The sequence below is a fragment of the Ovis aries genome, chromosome 3, assembly GCF_016772045.2.
Source record: "Ovis aries strain OAR_USU_Benz2616 breed Rambouillet chromosome 3, ARS-UI_Ramb_v3.0, whole genome shotgun sequence".
NCBI classification, from domain to species: Eukaryota; Metazoa; Chordata; class Mammalia; order Artiodactyla; family Bovidae; genus Ovis; species Ovis aries.
Window position 1 is genome coordinate 210,986,902 of NC_056056.1, and position 19,540 is coordinate 211,006,441.

General features: G+C 49.7%; 1 protein-coding gene across 2 annotated transcripts; it reads right to left on the reverse strand.

Moving 5' to 3' along the window:
* Positions 1 to 6,958: 6,958 nt before the first annotated feature.
* Positions 6,959 to 18,095, reverse strand: LOC105608607 (elongation of very long chain fatty acids protein 4-like). Of its 2 annotated transcripts, XM_027967987.3 has the most exons (7): positions 15,828 to 18,095; positions 15,474 to 15,661; positions 13,716 to 13,796; positions 12,351 to 12,407; positions 11,166 to 11,280; positions 10,582 to 10,709; positions 6,959 to 9,960 (listed from the first exon to the last, which is right to left on the reverse strand). In XM_027967987.3, the coding sequence occupies exons 1-7, from the start codon at positions 15,883 to 15,885 to the stop codon at positions 9,790 to 9,792; spliced, it is 798 nt and encodes a 265-aa protein (XP_027823788.2). In that variant the 5' UTR covers positions 15,886 to 18,095; the 3' UTR covers positions 6,959 to 9,789. The 2 variants fall into 2 exon arrangements, with proteins under 2 accessions (XP_027823788.2, XP_042103560.1); XM_042247626.2 differs by having other exon boundaries at positions 15,474 to 18,095.
* Positions 18,096 to 19,540: the final 1,445 nt, after the last annotated feature.

Genomic DNA, 19,540 nt, shown 5'->3' on the forward strand with positions numbered 1-19,540 from the left:
GTCTACTACACTGGGTAATACTGAAAACCAATGACCAAGTTGTAAAGACTGCTCTCCTGGAGCTCAGGAACAAGATGCAGTGTGTGTGAATGTGTTTTGGTGGAGGAGGGTTACTGCTAACCCTGTCTCCAGGCAATATAATAAGCAGAAAACCAAGACTCTGAGTCGCACTCTGCATATCTGCCTGTTAGCTACATGGCCTGGGAAAGTGAGTTATCCTAAACCTTTTTTTCAATCTGTAAAATAGGAAATACAGCTTGGGGTTCATAGGTGTAATGGGGCTCACGTAAAGTAGCAGCTGTTCTATGATACATAGAATGGATAAACAACAAAGCCCTGCTGTAGAGCACAGACTTTCCAGGTGGCACTAGTGGTAAAGAACCCACCTGCAACTGCAAGAGAGGTAAGAGATGTGGGTTCGATCCCTGGGCCTGGAAGCTCCCCTGGAGAATGAAATGGCAACCTACTCCAGTATTCTTGCCTGGGAAATCCCGTGGACAGAGGAGCCTGGTGGGCTACAGTCCATAGCATTACAAAGAGTTGGACATGACTGAAGTGACTTTGCATCCATGTATAGCAGAGGGAATTATATTCAATATCCTGTGATAAACCATAAATGGATGAGAATGTGAAAAAGAATGTGTGTGTGTGTGTGTGTGTGTGTGTATAACTGAATTAGTTTGCTGTACAGCAGAAATAACATGACATTGTGAATCATCTGTACTTCACTGCTTGGCACTCACCTTGGACTGTTACTTGGGAGACAAATAAGCTTCATTGTTCTTTGATTCACTGCACTTTGCCTCTTTTTCTTAGAGCAGCTTAGCCTACTCCATAAAACTACTACAAAAATTACTTTACAAGATGCCCTATTGTATTTTACCAAGATATGCTGAGTAATAAAAAAAGTTATACTTCAATAAAGTGAATTTTAAAAATAGCAAATTGCATTAAGCTGGTGTCTATTATATAGCCATAATTCACATTTCTTGAGTTCTTGTTAGAACTATGTTATGTTATGTGGCTTGAACTATGCCTTTTACATACACTATGGTGTTTAAACCTCAATAACAGCCCTAAGAGGTAGCTGCTATTATCGATCCTAATATATAAATGGCACTCATGCATTGAAGAAGGAAATGGCAACCCACTTCAGTGTTCTTGCCTGGAGAATCCCAGGGACGGCGGAGCCTGGTGGGCTTCCGACTATGGGGTCGCACAGAGTCGGACACGACTGAAGCAGCTCAGCAGCAGCAGCAGCAGTGGTAAAGAATCCTCCTGCCAGTGCGGGAGAAGCAGATGCAGGTTTGATCCCTGGCTCAGAAAGATCCCCTGGAGGAGTGCATGGCGACACGTTCCAGTATTCTTGCCAGGAGAATCCCAAGGACAGAGAAGTCTGGTGGGGAAGCAAGGAGTTGGACATGACTGAGCGTCTGAGCATAGACATGGAAGCTGAGAGAGAGCTCATGCAGTTAAGCAAATTGCCCAGGGTTGGTTGAGAAGTGGGTGGTGAGGCCCAGCAGCTACTGGTTATTGTTATGCATTATTAGGGCATCTCCTCTGATCCAGTGTGGAGCAGAGGGAGTTTTCACTGGGTTTCTCTTTCTAACTTTCTCTACCTGTCTCCCATTCTGCCCTTCGTCATGCCAGGTCCCTGATAAGACCTGATGGGGAAAAGCCAGTGACAAAGATGTAAATGACTGAGGAGTTCCGAGGACACTGCCCGTCAGCACATAAGAATCTCTGAAAGGTGGGATGTCCAACATCTTGCCAAAACCAAGTGACTCCGAGGCAGAGATTTTCTGCTGGTTGCTGTGTCTTCCCAGCAGAGGTCAGCTGACTGTGTGTTCAAAGCAGACGCTGCCAGGCGGCTCCTCCGTCCCCTGCAAGGGTCCTTGTCTGAGATCACAGGGCGTGTGGGGGAGAGGAAGCTATTGCGATGAGGGTTAATACCACCAAGACTAGAGATTTGGTTTTCAATCTCAAAAGAAGGAGCCTCACGGACTTCCCTGGTTGTCTGGTAGTTAAGAGTCCATGCTCCCAGTGCAGGGGGCCTGGGTTCGATCCCTGGTCAGGCAACTAGTTCCCACATGCCTAAACAAAGATCGAAAATTCTGCGTGCTGTAGATAAGACTTGATGCAGCCAAATAGATAAATGTTTAGGAAAAAAAAGGAAAAAAAGAAGGAGCCTTTTTAGAGGCCATAAACACTACAAATTTTAAATGGGCTGTTTTTTTTTTTTTTTTTTAACCAGAACTGAGAGTTGCCAGGAGTTATAGCTGTACCAAGCCAGTTTTCACTTACGATACATATGTATGTACTTTTAACATTATTTAGTTGTTTATTATTTTTGTTTGGCTATGCTAGGTCTTCGCGGCTGCACGCAGGCTTTCTCTACTTGTGGCAAGCAGGGGCTATTCTCTGGCTGTGGTCCTTGCCTTCTCACGGCGGTGGTTCCTCTTGTTGCAGGGCACGGGCTCCAAGCACGAGGGCTCAGTAGTTGTGACAAATGGGCTAACCACCAGGGAAGCGTTACATTTTTAATTTTTACTGGAGTATAGTTGACTTGTGATGCTGTGTTATTTTCAGGTGTACAACAAAGTGAATTAGTTGTACACACATATATATCCTTTCTTTTTTACCTTCTTTTCCCATATATGTTATCACAGAATATTGAGTAGTGTTCCCTGTGCTGTACAGTAGGACCTTATTAGTTACCTTTTTTTACACACAGTATTGTGTGTATGCGTCAGTCCCAATCTCCTAGTTTATCACTTCCTTCCACGTTTCCCCTTTGGTAATCACGAGTTTGATTTCGAGATCTGTGAGTCAATTTGTTTTGTGAATAAGCTTTTTTTATATCATTTTTTATTAGATTCCACATATAAGGGGTATCATATGATATTTATCTTAAGATACCTATTTTTAAAGATTTCGGCTTTTCCAGGACCTTGCTTTGGGGGCTTTCCAAGTCCTTGACCTCCCCCATCTCAGCACTCATAGGAGGTAGTCAGGGTAGAGATTAGGATGAGAAGTCTGAATCTCTAAAAGGAAAGGGGGGTCACACTGCATGGCAATTGATGTGAATCCTGGTTTTGCAAAACTTACCAGCTGTGTGACCTTGGGCCAGTCAGTTAACGTCTCTGTACCTTTGTTTCATTACCCGTAGGATGATAGTAATAATAATGGCGCTTCACTAGCACTTATTTTCATGACCATTTATTGTTATAGAAATTGAGTTAATGGTGTACACTGCCTGAACCCAGAGTCTGGCACACAGAAGCAGGATTATGTAAGTGTTTATTAATAAATGAAATGTTAAAGACGCCTGGCATTCCCAGCGAGGTGCAGTTCATGCCAGGAAGAAGGCCCAGCACATTCCTTTTTAGAAAGACTATAATTAGAGCCAACCAGGGATGCAGGAATTTCTCGTGAAATAGAGAAATGTGGTGGCTGGGCAGTCAGGCACTGTGGGAAAACCACAGTCTTTGGAATCAGAGAAATCTGGGTTTATTTATTTTTACTGAAGTATAGTTGACTTATTAATACAGTGCAGAGTTAATTTCTATGTACAGCAAAGTGCAATTATACGTATATATGCACACATTACAAATATATTTTTCCATTGTGGTTTATCACAAGATATTGAATATAATTCCCTGTGCTATAGAGTAGGACCCTGTTGCTCATCCATTCTATATATAATAGCTTGCATCTGCTAATCCTGAATTCCCACTTCATTCATTCCCCTGCCCCCATCTGCCTTAGTCTGGCCTCTATGTCTGTGAGTCTGTCTCTCTTTCATGGATGTGTTCATTTGTGTCATAGTTTAGATTCCACATATAAGTCATATCATACAGTATCTATCTTTCCGTTTCTGACTTACTTCACTTAGTAAGATAATCTCTAGTTGTATCTATGTTGCTGCAAATGGCATTATCTCATTCTTTTTGATGGCTGAGTAATATTCCATTGTCTATATGGACCACGTCTCCTTTATCCATTCATCCATAAAATTAAAAAAAAAAAAGAAGTTATGGATCTCCAGTCAGTGCTTAAAAAGACTTGAAGCCCACATATATGGTGAGTATGAATTTAAAATGCCTCGCAGACACTGGACTGGTTATGTGCAACATGTTAAGTCCTAAAACTGTTCTGATCACTGGATTTGCTTTTTAATAGTGAGGCTCCATGCTAACTGCAGAAAAATAATGTTGTCTTTTCCAGGTAAACCAGTTAAATTCGGCCATGTCAACACACTCCCCTAGAAGGCCTGAAACATCGTATCCAGTCTCTTCTTCCCATTCCCTTTCCTTCCCATGGGTTGGTGCGAAGCTTGGGGTGGGTGTGTGGGGACCAGTGCTTACAGAAATGCTGCTGCAGCCCTGGTGAGAAGCAGGCCTCCACTTCCAGGCCTAGATGTGTCTTGATCGCATGCTCCTGCAGCAGAATAATCTCTTCATTTCTTTCTTTAAAAAATTTTTAAACTTTATATTGGAGTATAGCCAGTTTCTGGAGGAGGGCAGGGGAACCCACTCCAGTATGCTCACCTGGAGAATCCCATGGGCAGAGGAGCCTGGCAAGCTACAGTCCATGGGGATGAAGAGTCAGACACAACTGAAGAAACTTAGCACACATGCATTGCCAATTTACAGGCTTCCAGGGCAGTTCAGTTAGAACTGGACATGGAACAACAGACTGGTTCCAAATAGGGACAGGAGTACGTCAAGGCTGTGTATTGTCACCCTCCTTATTTAACTTTTATGCAGAGTACATCATGAGAAACGCTGGGCTGGATGAAGCACAGGCTGAATCAAGATTGCAGGGAGAAATATCAATAACCTCAGATATAAAGATAATACCACCCTTATGGCAGAAAGTGAAGAACTAAAGAGCCTTTTGGTGAAAGTGAAAGAGGAGAGTGAAAAAGTTGGCTTAAAGCTCAACATTCAGAAAACTAAGATCAAGTCATCTGGTCGCATCACTTCAAGGCAAATAGATGGGAAAACAGTGGAAACAGTGGCAGATTTTATTTTGGGGGGCTCCAAAATCACTGCAGATGGTGACTGCAGCCATAAAATTAAAAGATGCTTGCTCCTTGAAAGAAAAGCTATGACCAACCTAGACAACATATTAAAAAGCAGAGACATTACTTTGCCAACAATGACATTTCTCTAGTCAAGGCTATGGTTTTTCCAGTAGTCATGTATGGATGAGAGAGTTGGACTATAAAGAAAGCTGAGCACTGAAGAATTGATGCTTTTGAACTGTGGTGTTGGAGAAGACTCTTAAGAGTCCCTTGGACTGCAAGGAGATCCGACCAGTCCATCCTAAAGGAAATCAGCCCTGAATATTCATTGGAAGGACTGATGTTGAAGCTGAAGTTCCAATATTTTAGCCACCTGATGTGAAGAACTGATTCTTGGGCAAGACCCTGATGCTGGGAAAGATTGCAGGTGGGAGGAGAAAGGGATGACAGAGGATGAGATGGTTGGATGGCATCACTGACTTGATGGACATGAGCTTGAGCAAGCTCTGGGAGTGATGGACAGGGAGGCCTGGCATGCTGCAGTCCATGGGGTCGCAAAGAGTTGGACATGACTAAGCAACTGAACTGAACTAAACTGAACTGAACTGGGGTGGTTCAGACAGTAGACAATCTGTCTGTAGTGCAAGAGATTGGATTGGATCAATTGGGTTCAATCCCTGGGTCAGAATGGATCCCCTGGAGGAAATGGCAATCCACTTCAGTATTATTGCCCGGAGAATCCCATGGACAGAGGAGCCTGGCAGGCTACATGGGCTCGAAAAGAGTCGGAGATGACACTTTCACTTTCATAGCCAATTAGCAATGTTGTGATAGTTTCAGGTAGATAAGAAAGGGACTCATCAATGCATATGCATATATCCATTCTCCCTGAGTCTCCCATCCCATCCAGGCTGCCGCATAACATTGAGAAGAGTTCCTCGTGCTACACAGTAGGTCCTTGCTGGTGATCCATTTTAAATATAGCACTGTGTACATGTCCATCCCAAACTCCCTAACTCTCCCTTTCCCCCATCCTTCCCCTCTGGTAACCATGAGTTCAGTCTCTAAGTCTGCCAGTCTCTTTCTGTTTCATAAATAAGTTCATCTGTATCGTTTCTTTTTAGGTTCTGCATATAAGGGATGTCATACGATATTTCTCTTTCTCTGTCTGACTTCACTCAGTATGACAGTCTCTACGCCCATCTCTGTTGCTGCAAGTGGCATGATTTCATTCTTTTTGGTGGCTGGGTAACACTCCATTATATATACACACCACGTCTTCTTTATCCATTCCTCTGCTAGTGGGCATTTGGGTTGTTTCCACATCTTGGCTATTGTAATCAGTGCTGCAGTGAACCGGAAGAGTCACTTCTCTTTGGCATCCCTTCTCCAGCCTGGAAATCCTGTGAGATGATGCTGAATCCTCATTCAATCCTGGAAGGGCTTCCTGTATCACCTCCAATGTGTTCCCCCTCCGTTAGCTCTGAAACTTCTTGTAGCCCCACCAGGCCACCTCTCTTTCTTTTTCTTAACTTTTTGTTTCCACCTGTGAGAGTGGAGCCTGAGAATGTTTTATTGTTCCTATAGGATGACCAGAGTTAGCAAATAAAAATATAGGATACCTACCTAGTTATATTTGAATTTCAGATAAACAACAAATACATTTTTTAGCATAAGTATGTCCCGAATACTGCTCAGGACATATTTACACTAAAAATTTTCTTTCTTTTTTTTTTTAAGTTCAAGTATACCTGGGAATCCTCGTTTTATCTGGCAAGCCTACCTCTTGGGCTAGAGGAAAGTCATAGGAAAATTTGGGGCAATGTCTTGGGTCCTCACTAGTGTAGGTAGACCATAACACCCTCTGGCCTTAAGGTGCAGGCCCGGAAGACTTCTCGATGTGGAAATAACCAAAGCCAGACTCAGTGGGAACAAGTGAAGGCTGTTTATTCAGAGCTGGCTAGAGCAGGAATCACTGTATTTTGGCAGTGATTCAAAGGCAGACAGATAGGAAAGCTCCACAGTGGGAAAAGGGAAGGCTTCAAGTGTGGCCTAGTTGGAGGCTGTTGGCTTGGAAAACATTTTAATAGAAGCGCAACATCCTATGTGATTGGAGAAGGAAATGGCAACCCCCTTTGCAGTCCATGGGGCTGCAAAGAGTTGGATACAACTGAAGCCACGCAGCATGAATTCACGCTGTATATTTAAAAATCTAAGCACTCTTGCTTCCCATTATCTTAAATGTTCATGGAGATGAACTCCCACCATATTAACTGGCTGTGTTTTGACAAATCCAAATAACTTTGTTTTGTAGTCTCACACAGCCTTTCGACCCTGATATACAATATCCTGCTCGGCAGCCCTGAATCAGCTGGGGTCACCACAACAAAGCACAGAATTGAAAACAAGAAAAGAAAAAAAAAGATGGACACCTTCAGCTCCCTGAGAATTTTTTCCTAAACCCTCTCCACTGTGCTTTCTCACACCAGCTCTCCCCTCCAAAATCTTATTTCGTTCAGACGTGACCCAGGACATACAGCACTTCCTCTTGCGCTGCTTAATCAGGAGAGGCAGTCACGAAGGGCAAGTATTAGCTCTGAACTCTGGGATGACTCATCCTTTATCCTGGCTGCTAAGCAAACGAACAGACCTTGCTCTGGTGCAGGAGTTTTTTTTTTTTTAAGATTGCCTTAAAATAAGCCCTCCCCCCAACCTGCGAAGACACTCAACCTGCTGTGCAAAAGTGTGTGGGAGGCATTCATATCCTGCGTAACTAGGTGGGAACTTTCTCTGAGCATTTTGTCCACAGGATACAGCCATGCCTAGCTTGAGTTAATTAACTAGAGTACCTGATGGATAAACAGTCCCCAAATAGCCCTGCAGAAACTTCAGCGGGTCTTTAACGTTCTTAACTGTTGAGGCATCACAAAATAAAAACCTCCTCAGTGAAGAAAAGGGTTAGGGGAGAGATTATAAAGGAGAAACAGCATCTGCCAGGCATAGAGGAGTGTGTGCTCACGTGTGGTCAGTCACTCAGTCGTGTCCAACTGTTTGCAACCCCATGGACTGTAGCAGGCCAGGCTCCTCTGTCCGTGGGATTTCCCAGGCAAGAATACTGGAGTGGGCTGCCACTTCCTCCTCCAGGGGATCTTCCCGACCCGGGGAAAGAACCCACGTCTTCTGTGTTTCTTGCACTGGCAGGTGGGTTCTTTACCACAGTTCCCAGGAAAACCGCACTCCAGACCCCCATTCAGTTGCAGTCTTAAACAGCCCAGCAGACGTTTGCTCCCAACATCCCACGTGATCCCAGCTGTACACTTCTTTTTGCTAGTCCTCCGTTTCTCTCTCTGTGAAGCGGATGGCATTTGTTTTACCCCGTCCCTCATTTTTTTCACATCCCTGTTTGGAGGCTGTCAGTGAAACATGTATTCAGACTTCTGTGTCTCCCACTGGGACAGAAGGGTTATGGATCCCAGCAGCTTTTATTTGCCAGAGTGGCACTTTCCAAGATTTGCAGAAGAGGCAATTAAAAATACCAACAAAGAAAATCATGAATGGAAGCACATAGATGTATTTGAAAACAAGTATTCAGACCTACGGGGCTTCTCCAGGTGGAGAAGGAAATGGCAACCCACTCCAGTGTTCTTGCCTGGAGAATCCCAGGGACGGTGGAGCCTGATGGGCTGCCATCTATGGGGTCGCGCAGAGTCAGACACAACTGAAGCGACTTAGCAGCAGCACCAGGTGGCACTAGCGGTAAAGAACCTGCCTTCCAAAGAGGGAGACGTAAGAGACGAGAGTTCAATACCTGGATTGGGAAGATCCCCTGGAGGTGGCAATGGCAACCCACTCCAGTATGCTTGCCTGGAGAATCCCATGGACAGAGTAGCCTGGTGGGCTGCAGTCCACAGTGTCGCAAAGAGTCAGACACGACTGAAGTGACTCAGCACACACATTCAGACATATATGTGTAGTCCTGTCTGCCACCCCACTCACACACATAGAACTATACAACTTGGTAAATACATATGCAGGCACTAGTGAACAGAGAGATATGCAGGAGAAATGTTTGCACATCCACACTAGAAATCACACAGACCCACTTCCTGGTTAGACATTATCAGTCACTGTCTCAACCCACAAGGTGAGAGATCAAGCCAGCCTTGACCTCCTCCGTGCTCCCAGCCGTGCTCTTCATCAGAGGTCATGACCACCAGTGGGGCAAGATACAGATCCAAATGCCTACTAATTGAGGTGCTGCGCCAGGTCTGGGGAACATGGAGAGTAAGACAGTTCCTCCTGTGGGGCTCATGTCTAGCAGAGGTGGCTCAGTGGTAAAGAACCCACCCGCCAAAGCAGGAGACACAACAGACATGGGTGGGGAAGATCTCCGGGAGAAGGCAATGGCAAACCACTCCAATATTCTTGCCTGGAGAATCCCATGGACAGAGGAACCTAGTGGGCTACAGTCCATGGCGTTGCAAAAGAATCAGATACAACTGAGCGCCACCCCCCCCACACACACACACATACACCCTTTCTATTGTGTATCTGAAAGGAGATGTACAAACAGTGATAAATCCACATGAGAAGTGAGTTCAAGAAGCTGAGTCCACTTCTGTCTGTTCACTCTGGAATAGAGGCGAGTCTTGTCCTTGCTCATAGCATGAGACTCGGGCTGGAGGAATCTGCTCAGCCCAGGTGGGATGTGAGCTCTCTGTGGGCACAGCTTTGTTAGTTTCCATCCGTGGTCCTGCCCTTTAAGCCAGTTTCTTCTGCTTGCTCCTCAGGTATGTCTGCTGGTAGAAGTTGAGGAAAAGGGCCAAGAGGCTGAGGGAGTACAGGAGGACAGCCACGTTGAAGCCGTCGGGGAAGGGGCACTCCGCAAAGAGATTGTAGGAGGAGTGGGCGGCAATGGCCACAAACTGACCCTGGGGAGAGGAGGTACGAGAGGAAAGAGAAGATGAGAGCAGGTGAGAAGCGAAGGAACAGGCAGATGCTCCCCTTGACCTTCGGGCTCCCAGGGTCAGGACGAGGAAGACCCAGGAACACCACCCCAGGCATTCTTTCTCATGATGCTAAGAACCTTCCTGACCCCTCTCCTGGTCTGGTTCCCCGTTTGTCCCCATCCAACCCTATCACGTCAACACTGATGATGACCTCAGTCTATCCTGAGGCCCAAAAGGGACAGCTCAGGCAGTCACCTGCAGTTGGCAATGGTGCCCTTGAAACAACAGGGTCCCCCAGTCCCCCAGGGATGCAACAGCGATCACAGACTCGCAGGACATTAGCCACCCAAGAGCACCTCGCCCAGCCCCCTCGCTTCACTGGAAGATGAGACTGAGGCCAGAATCGCTTGTTCCGGGCCTCACATCAGGTCAGGAAATCAGGGTCAGTGCTAGAATCTGGCGAGATGGTTGCCGAGACGGCGCAAGTTGAGAAGCTAAGGAAGCGACGAGAAGGACTTTTTCATGGTCAGATTGCAAGTCACTGGTGCAGTGGAGAATAGAAGCCGGGGCTCCGCCGGCCCTGGAGCCAGTGGTCTTTCTCACCAGCTGCAGGATGGTAAGGTGCCGCTTCCACCACAGGGAGGGCCGCAGGCGGGGCCCCAGACTGGCCAGTCCGTAGTACAGGTACATGAAGACATGGACCAGAGAGTTCAGCATCCCGACGAAGAAGGCTGCAGGGGAGGGCGGGAAAATGGAGGGAAAGTGAGTGGCTCTGGGCTTGCCTGTGCTCGGGGCTCTCTCTTCCAGTTTCAGTCTTCCCAGGAGCCATCTCTGCACACCCCACAGAGACAAGCCCTGGTATGGCCCTATCACAAGGGGGTCCCACATGAGCTGCTCAAGGTCACAAAGGTGGACTGGGGATTACAAGGATGCCAGAGGAGGATGCTTACAACGCCTCCTGCCCTCTTTGGGCTGGCCTTGAGCATCTCCAGGTGCCTCCTCCCCAGCTCCAGGGAGGGGTGACTAGGATGCTTCAGGGAGCAACAGAGAGAAAGTGGGAGCAGGGGCCAGAAGTCATGGCCACAGAGAAGAGGAACTCGGGAGCTGGGCTGCATGCCTCCCGAGCTGGCACGCAGCCCAGCAGAAAGAGGTCTGCCCTGCAAGTCCTGCCCAAGCCCCTCACTCACCTTGACCCCCCGGCACGTATTTGACCCCAGCCCACCAGTTGAAGAGCATGGTGCTGTGGTGGTAGACATGTAGGAAGGTGATCTGCTCAGGCCTCTTTCGTAATATAAAGAAGACCTGTGGAGGAAGAGAAGGCTCAACTCTGGGGTCATTGCTCCTCCAGACTCCTCCTGGGGCCTCAGATACCAGGGACAGGGTGACTCTGCCTGCTGTACCGACAGGGAGGCTAAAACTCAAGGGTGACAACCGCAGTCAAAGGCCTGGACAGCCCCTTCCGTGTGGCAGGGACTCTGTATGTATAAAAGCTCATGTAAACACTCGTAACGGCACGCGGTTTATACTCATCCCCATTTTACAGACAGCAAAGCTGAGGCACAGAATTTAAGTCAGCTGTTTGGTGCTGTTGTTCAGTCACTAAGTGGTGTCTGACTCTCTGTGACCCCATGGACCGTAGCCCACCAGGTTCCTCTGTCCGTGGGATTCTCCAGGTAGGAACACTGGAGTGGGTTGCCATTGCCTTCTCCAGGGGGTCGTCCCGACTCTGGGATCACACCCACATCTCCTGCACTGTCTGGTGGGTTCTGCACTGCTGAGCCCCCAAGGAAGCCCAAGTTGTTCAAGGTTATCCACCTAATAGGAGGCCAAGCTGGGATTTTGAATGTAACTTGGCTTCAGAGGCTGGGACCTTTCAGTATTACCTGACCAACCCCAGGGCACTGGGTAGAGAACTCAGGTGTCCAACACCCAGCCCAGGACCCAGAGAACCATCAGACAAATTCCCTAAGGTTCTCCACTCAGACTCCACGTTGAGAGAGACTTGATCACCACCCCCAAAACTGTGGCCTCGCCCCACCCCCACAAGAGTTCTGGACTCACAGGCAGGACTTCTTCTACTTAAAACACTTCAGGATTTTGCTGTCTGATGTCCCTTGCTACATAGCAACAGTTTCTAAAGTTCGTTTCTCTTCCCATTTCCACTTAACCTGGAACTTGGTTGCTAATGGAGGCAAATGCTTCATCAGTGAGCATCCTTCTTTCTCTAGGTCATGGGATTGAAGTTTGACTCTGACATCAGCCTCAGGTGTAGCCAACAGGGACGCTGGAGGGAAGTGTTTATTCACAGTGCCTTCAAAACCACCCCGGACCTGGCTGACAGAGGTAACTCTCTACAAGGGACAGGCACTCACTGTGTCAAGTAATTCAATGGCCTTTGAGAAGAAGCACCACCAGCACACGCTCGCCATCTGCTGGGCAGGGAAGGGAAGTGCAGTCAGAGTGCTGTCAGGCTGGTGGTACCACTGACCTGGCACCACCGATTTCGGCTCCAACCCTGACGGTCCCTCTGCACCCTCTGCCCCCACAATGCCCACCTGCCTGCAAGAAGATACCTGTTGGCACAGAAAAAGGAGGATCCGTGACTTTTAACCAGCACAGATCACTCAGGGATCTTGTTTGTTGGAAAGCAGATTCTGAACTCATGTTCCTGGGGTAAGCCATGAATTTCTGCATTCCCAACAAGTTCCCAGTGATGTTCCTGCCATCTCTGGTCCATGGACCATATTTTGAGCAGCAAGACTTGAGTCCATCATTCAATCTCCCTTGATTCAACACCCAAATCACTGGCGACTAGCCAAGCCTAAGTCCTTTTTTTTTTCTCTTTTTTTTTACTGCAAGGAAGTCTTTTGTTCTGCTCCCAGTTGAGAGAGCAGCTAAAAATAATGAAATATTGACCACTTGGCTACCACACATTCCATGTGTGCCAGGCCCAGGAGTGAACACTTTCATACATCAGCTTGTTCAATCTTTATCCAGTTGTTTCCTTTTATAAAATAGGTGTCATTATCCCCATTTTATAGATAGAAAACTGAGGCCCATAAAAGTCCGGGAAGCTACCCATGGTCACACAGCAAGGAACTGGCAGAGCTGAGAGTCACACTGAGGTCTTCTGAGCCTGAACTGAGCTGATCTTCACTGAGTCCCATCAGAAGACTCAGGTGATGACACCTGGTTTTTATGAAGTTCATCCTATGAACCCTCTCTCTGTTACAGAGAAGAACAAAAGCTGGCTACATGTTGGATTTGTTTCATTAACTTCTTTCCATTACTTTTTGTTCACTAAAAGGATACTGTCCGTACACAGTGGCCCGCCTTGGGGAACCCTGCCCCTCTGCCTGAATGTTAAATCAAAGTGCCTTTGTTCATGGAGACTTCTGGACCCTGCCCGCCTGTGAATGGCTGCAAGAAAGAACACATTAACACATCCGCTCACTCCCACTCCCAGGCTGGCCATTCTGGGAGATCTTTACATGTAAGATTAATGACCTTTTTACTTTGCTTCCTCACCCGCTCCCATCTCCGTTCTATAAAAGAACCTGGCATCCAAACCCCTTTATGATGGTTATTTTGAGACATTAGTCTGCCATCTTGTCAATCAAAGGGGTATTCCTTGCCTCAACACGTCTTCTCCCCACTTATCAGCCTGAGGCCTTCGAGCAGACCGAGCGTGGACTCTGGTAACATCTCCAGGCCGACCCTCCCCCTGCCTGTCTTACCCTCATCGCAAGCTCGCTGCGGCTGTAGTCTACTGGCTGGCAGAGGTAGCTGTAGCTAGCCAGGAGCGAAGTAGCCATGAACTAGAAGGAAGAGGATAGGGAAAGATTCAGTCATGATGCCTGCCCTGCCCCACCCTGCCAAAGCCCGACTGGTTGAAGGCCCGAGAGGACCTTCTGGACACCAGCATCCCTCCCCAGCCCTCAATGACACTTGGTGAACAACTGCCAACGAGGTCTGCCCTGAGCTCTGGCTAGCTCAGAGGCTGGCCTTGCATGCATCTTGCTGGCCTCCAGTTTTGTTTTGTTTTTAATGTGGGTAAATACGGATCACAAACCCACACCGGGCGCCTACTCCGCATGAGACCCTAAGTCAGGAAGGCACATGAAGCCGTGCGCACATCAGCCCTGCCCCTGAGAAGCTGAGTGCTCTGCTGAGGATACAGGAAATCATCCTTGCTTTCCAGGATGAGTAGGAAACAGGAGGTGTTCCAGAAGCTGTAGCAAGCTGGCAATGAGGAGGCCGTGGGGCCAGCAGAGGAGAAAGTGAGGAAGTTGCAAACTGGAAGGAGTATCTGGACTTCTCCTGACTCCCGGGGCTGTGAGGGATCAGTGGAGCGGTGGTGGAGGCTTCTACCAGCAGAGGGGCAGCCACAGGAGCAGAGATCCAGCAGAATCTGTTCTTTTTTTTTTTTTTTCCCCACGTTTTGGCCACCTGCCACACAGCATGCAGGATCTTAGTTCCCCAATCAGGGATTGAACCTGCATCCCCTGCTGTGGAAGTGCAGAGTCTTACCCACAGGACGCCAGGAAAATCCCTCATGAAGGGTCTTGAAAGCTGTTTTAAGAAACTGAAATTGTATCATTGTCTACTCATTCGGAAATGAATCCAGAATGGTACTAAACACTTCACATTGGGCCCTGCTCTGAGCCCTGAGCCACCTCGATGAACCAAATAAAATTCCCTGGATGAGAGGTTCTTCATTCTGGTCCTGTCGGCCAAGGGAGCTATGGAGGGCTTCTGAGCAGGAAGCCAACATGGGCATGGCAGGCTTTCAGAGTATCATGGGAGCAGTGGAGTAATCTGTCACCACAATTAAATGACAAGCTCTCGGACATGTCTCCAAGGTGTCAGCCGCTTCCATATGGTACCAGACATTCTGAGGGGCCCGTCTTTACAGAGAGAAGTAAGAGACAGCCCTGCCTTGGATGCTCTTGCTATTGGGAGACAGACAACATACCTGGAAGGATCACTGGGTTTGGGGCTCAGGAAATGGAACTGAGGTTAGCAGAGCCCAGGCAGAAATAGGAGGTGGCAGCTTTTAGGTGCAAGTAGAGAATGAATTCCATCTGGGCTCGCCGCTCACTTCCACTTTTTTATTTAAGGAAAATGGGCTTTAGTGATGGAGGTTTGCATCTCCATGATGCAGGGAAAGACTGAAGGCAAAAGGAGAAGAGAGAGGCAGAGGATGGGATGGTTAGATAGCATCAGTGGACATGAATTTGAGCAAACTCTGGGAGACAATGGAAGACAGAGGAGCCTAGCGTGCTGCAGTCACGGGGTCGCAAAGAGTTGGACACGACTGAGCAACTGAACAGCAACAAGGGAAGACATGGCAGCCGAAGATAACCCAGAATTCCAGCCCCTCCGGCCCCATCAAGGCTTCTCCGTTGTCTGCATGGGAAGATCATGGTTTTATTTATCCCCTGGCACCCTCAAGGAAGAGACCCTAGGACTGCAGGGTCCCCCACCAGCCTTACCTCATAGAACATGTACCCCGAGAGAACCACCAGGCTCAGGTTGTAGGCGGCGAGGGGTGCTGCCAGACTCAGAGGCTCCCGACTGGACATAAGGCGAGGCCCTGCCACCACCAGGAGGATGTAGATGGCCAGCAGGAGGGTGACCGCCAGCGGCGAGCGCACCAGGAGCCAGGAATCTGTCCTCGGGTCTGGAAGAGCAAGGGGAGGCGGGCGGCCAAGCTGGCCTCCAGGCCCACCCTCCACCCTCCCCTCCCTCACCCTGCTGGTCACCAGCTCCTCTTCCTTCAAATGCTTGGCATTAGTCCAGGTGGAATAAACATAAGAAAAACGCCATCTGGTGACGCCACCTCCTACCTCCATTCTCTAAGGCCCACAAGTATTTATTCCAGAGTTTCTCCAGGGCCGCGGCCATCCTGAGCACCTAAGAGTACAAGTGGGGTTTGCGTCTCATGTAGACCACCTCCTCTGCCTCCCCTCCCCTCCCCTCCCTTAGCCTGAGGGTCTGGGAACCCTGGACACGGGCTGGGGGCCCCCACTGCTCTGCCCTCGGGCATTGGATGACCACCACCACCCACGGTCCCCTTTGGGGCAAGTCCACGAGCCAAAGTGAGGCTCGGATCCTCACACCTCTGCTGCCCCTCTCGGGGCTAGACTCCTCTGTCTTGCATTATCTCCCAGAGTTTGCTGATATTACAGGGCCCAGGGGAGGGGCGTGGCTGTTGTGCAGCCCAAGGGGAGGGGCAGAGAGGCGGAACTCGCTGGGTTTCCTTAGCCTTCTCATTCCACCTGCGGGTCTACTGAGCACCCCAGGCTTCTTTCCCCGCCTCACCAAGCCCAGCCACCCCCAGTCTGTTCAGGGCTTCACTCACCCTGTGGCTCCTCTGGTCGGTGCCCGACGTGCTCTGGCCGCTCGCCGGGGGTGTTGAGGTCCGTGATGGGTCCAGGGTGCAGGCCAGTGCCCCCCACACACCCTGGCTACAAGCTCTCTACTCCCCCCTACCCCAGCTCTGATCTGTGGTGGTCCCAGCCCAGCACCCCCCTTCCCCCCCTAAACACACACTCTCATTCACACTCACTCACTTCCAGGTGCTGAGGCTCCTGTCCTCACCTGGTGGGGGACGGGACACTGTCTCAGATCCAGGGAGACAGAGCAGCAGGCAGCCCAAGGGAGGGAGTTGCTCAGAAGGTAAAGGGCGGCGGCTCCGGGGAGGACCGGGAGGAGGTCAGACGGGTCAGCAGCCCCCGGCCTCCCCCCGCAGGGAGACCAGTCCCGTCTTAGGGTCCCCACGCCCTGCACCCCACACTCTTCCCGAGAGGCAGGCAGGCCTGGGGACATCGCATCCTCAGGCCTCCCCCCAGGGCAACCATGCCCCCCATCTCAGGTTCACTTCTTCGTCCTTCCCCACCCACACGGTGAATGATTAAGTTTATTTTTTCTGATCCTGCTGGATCCTCGGGCTTTCTCCAGCCTTCTGCTGACCAATGGGCTGGAGGAATAGGGGGGCTGGGGTGGGAATCCCACCCGCCTTTATTGAGAAGCCATTAAGATGGCTGTTTATCCAAACATTCTCTCTTCAGTGCAGCCTTTCCCTCCTCTCTCTGTAAGATGCTAAAGAGCTGCAGGTTTAGAAGCCTCGGGGACACGCTCTGGCCCCCTCCTTGGTGACTCCAGAGCGCCCCAGCCAGGGCCTCAGTTTCACCTCCTGACAAGACCAAGGTCTTGGGAAAGCTTGTGAAAAATCATGTGCATGTAAGCCTTGGATTATCCATGCTCAGGGCCAAGAGGATTAGGCATCTGAAAGAACTAGAAAAAGTAATGGATAATCCCCACCATGAGAATTTGGTTTAGCCATCGGGCTGGCAGGATGCAGCTTGGTTACATGTCTCCTTGCAGACCTGGGTTGCCCCTGCCCTCTCTCCACCTGGGAAAGTTTCCTAGCTGGGCTCCAGCCCGAAGACAAGTCATATGTCTTCCCATGTAAGTCCATGCCATTTCCTATAGAATCAAGTCAAGCAGTTCTGCTGAGACTTCAAGGCTGCCCTGAGTCCAGCTGGACCCTGCCGCCCACAGCCCAATGCTCTGCTTTGCCATCACTCTAATCTGGTCCCCGCACTCTCCCTGGCAACCCACACCCACTTCCCATCCTCAGATGGGACGGGCCAGCTCATTCTCCACCTTGGTCCTCCTTTATCAAGGCCAACCCCTCCTCTGCCGCCTGCATCCGTCCGCCTTATCCATCCTCTCTCTCCCATGACAGGCACGGTGGGTACCCGGGAGGTTAGTTTGCAAGGTTGGCGGTATAGTGGAAATGTCAGTTCCCTGTGGGAAACAGCCATCAGGCTGATGTCGGGAGGATGTACACGTGATGCTGAAGGCTGCCGTCGCCCTCTGCGGGCAGCTCTCACCAGTGTCTTCACAATGCCAGGTGGACAACTTTGCACTTGTCTCTGGAGACCTTGGGAAGTCCCCTGTAGGGGACCCGAGATGCTGCAATGCCCACCTAGCCCCTGGGAAGCAGGTGGGATCCAGAGAAGTGGACTGTGACTTTAGGCAGGACCACCTCAGCCCGGTGCCCTTGCTCTGAGCTGGGCACAGCTCTGCCCTGAGGGAGGAGCCTGCTGGTCTCCTGTGATGGCCCCCCCACTCAAGTGCCCCCTTGAGTCTATAGGTCAAAGAGCTTAGGGGAAAACTACCATCCAACTCACACATGCAAAATAAGGCCTTGACTGACATCACCGTGGATTCCTTCTGCCCAAAGAAAAGCAACAAAAAACCTAACAACCCCATCCCCTCCTCACCCAGTTACCCCCAGACTCACAGAGCCCTGGCTGCCCCCCGGCAGGGCAGGCTAAGCCGCCTCTGGGGCTATGAGGTGAACAGGATGCCTGCCTGAGGGTGGAGAGCTGGAACTTGCGTGGGTGACAGGCAGGGAATGGTACACACACTGTCACATTATAGTTACTCCATGAGGTCATTGCCAGGGGTCACCCACAATTCCACACACCACACACACACACACTGGGAGCATCCTCACAACCCAGGAGCTGCTGCTGCTAAGTCGCTTCAGTCGTGGCCGACTCTGCGACCGCAGAAGTACTATTAAAAGCCACTTTAAGGAGGCAACTGCTGAAGCACAGAGAGGTTAGTGACTTGTCCAGGATCACACAGCACTCAAGGAGCAGGGTCAGGGTTCAAACCCAGGCAGCCCGGCTCCAGAGCCCTTGCCCTCGATCATGCATGACACGATCGCTCAGTCATGTCCAACTCTTTGATTACATGGACTCTAGCCCAGGCTCCTCTGTCCATGGGATCTCCCAGGCCAGAATACTGGAGTGGGTTGCCATCTTCTTCTCCAGAGGATCTTCCCGATCCATGGATTGAGCCCGAGTCACCTGCATTGCAGGCGGATTCTTTACTGCTGAGTCCTCTGGGGAGACCGTGGTTTGCTTTATTGGGAAGAAAAGAATCAAAGGGTGGCCTTGCCTGACAAGAAGAGGGAGTCTTAACTTATTCAACACAGCTTTTCAGAGAGCGACGTGCCGGAGGGTGTCAAGAATACATAACCGAATACAGGCATTTTTCAGCATTTGTTCCGTTCTGTTGTGGATGCAGCGGGCTGCCCGGAGTCAAGGGGGCACAGCCTCTAACACCTGGCTCTCTGGGGAGCTGGGGGAAGGTGGTGAGAACTTGGTTCTGCTACTTTCCCCAAAAACCCCCGACTGTAGGTCAGGTGAGCGAAGGCACGTTCCTCGACCAGGACTCTTGGCAACTGGTTCCAAACCTGAGGCCCTCACTCCTGACTGGAATATTCCTGGAGACAAGATGCAGGGAAGATGCGCGTGGTGTGCACATGTGTGTGTGTGTGTGTGCATGCGTGTGCCCACACATGTGTTGAAGATGACGATCTACAAGGAACTTTGCACATTTCTGTCTTTGCCTGAGCAGCCCTCAGGCCCCAATCATACAGGCCTGTGTCTCCTTTCCTTTCTCCTGTTCTCCCTGCCTCTCCGGAGAAGCCACAGGGCAAGGGCGGCAGGGCCAGAGGGGAAAAGAAGGTGAGGCTGGA

Excerpts from the sequence above, each read along its gene's own strand:
- LOC105608607 (XM_042247626.2), bottom strand. The coding sequence starts at position 15,833 with ATGGAGGTAGGAGGTGGCGTCACCAGATGGCGTTTTTCTTATGTTTAT. Across the intron at positions 13,797-15,473 it reads CGGGGTACATGTTCTATGAG|TTCATGGCTACTTCGCTCCT; the intron begins GTAAGGCTGGTG and ends TCTTCCTTCTAG. Across the intron at positions 12,408-13,715 it reads GCAGCGAGCTTGCGATGAGG|ATGGCGAGCGTGTGCTGGTG; the intron begins GTAAGACAGGCA and ends CCTGCCCAGCAG.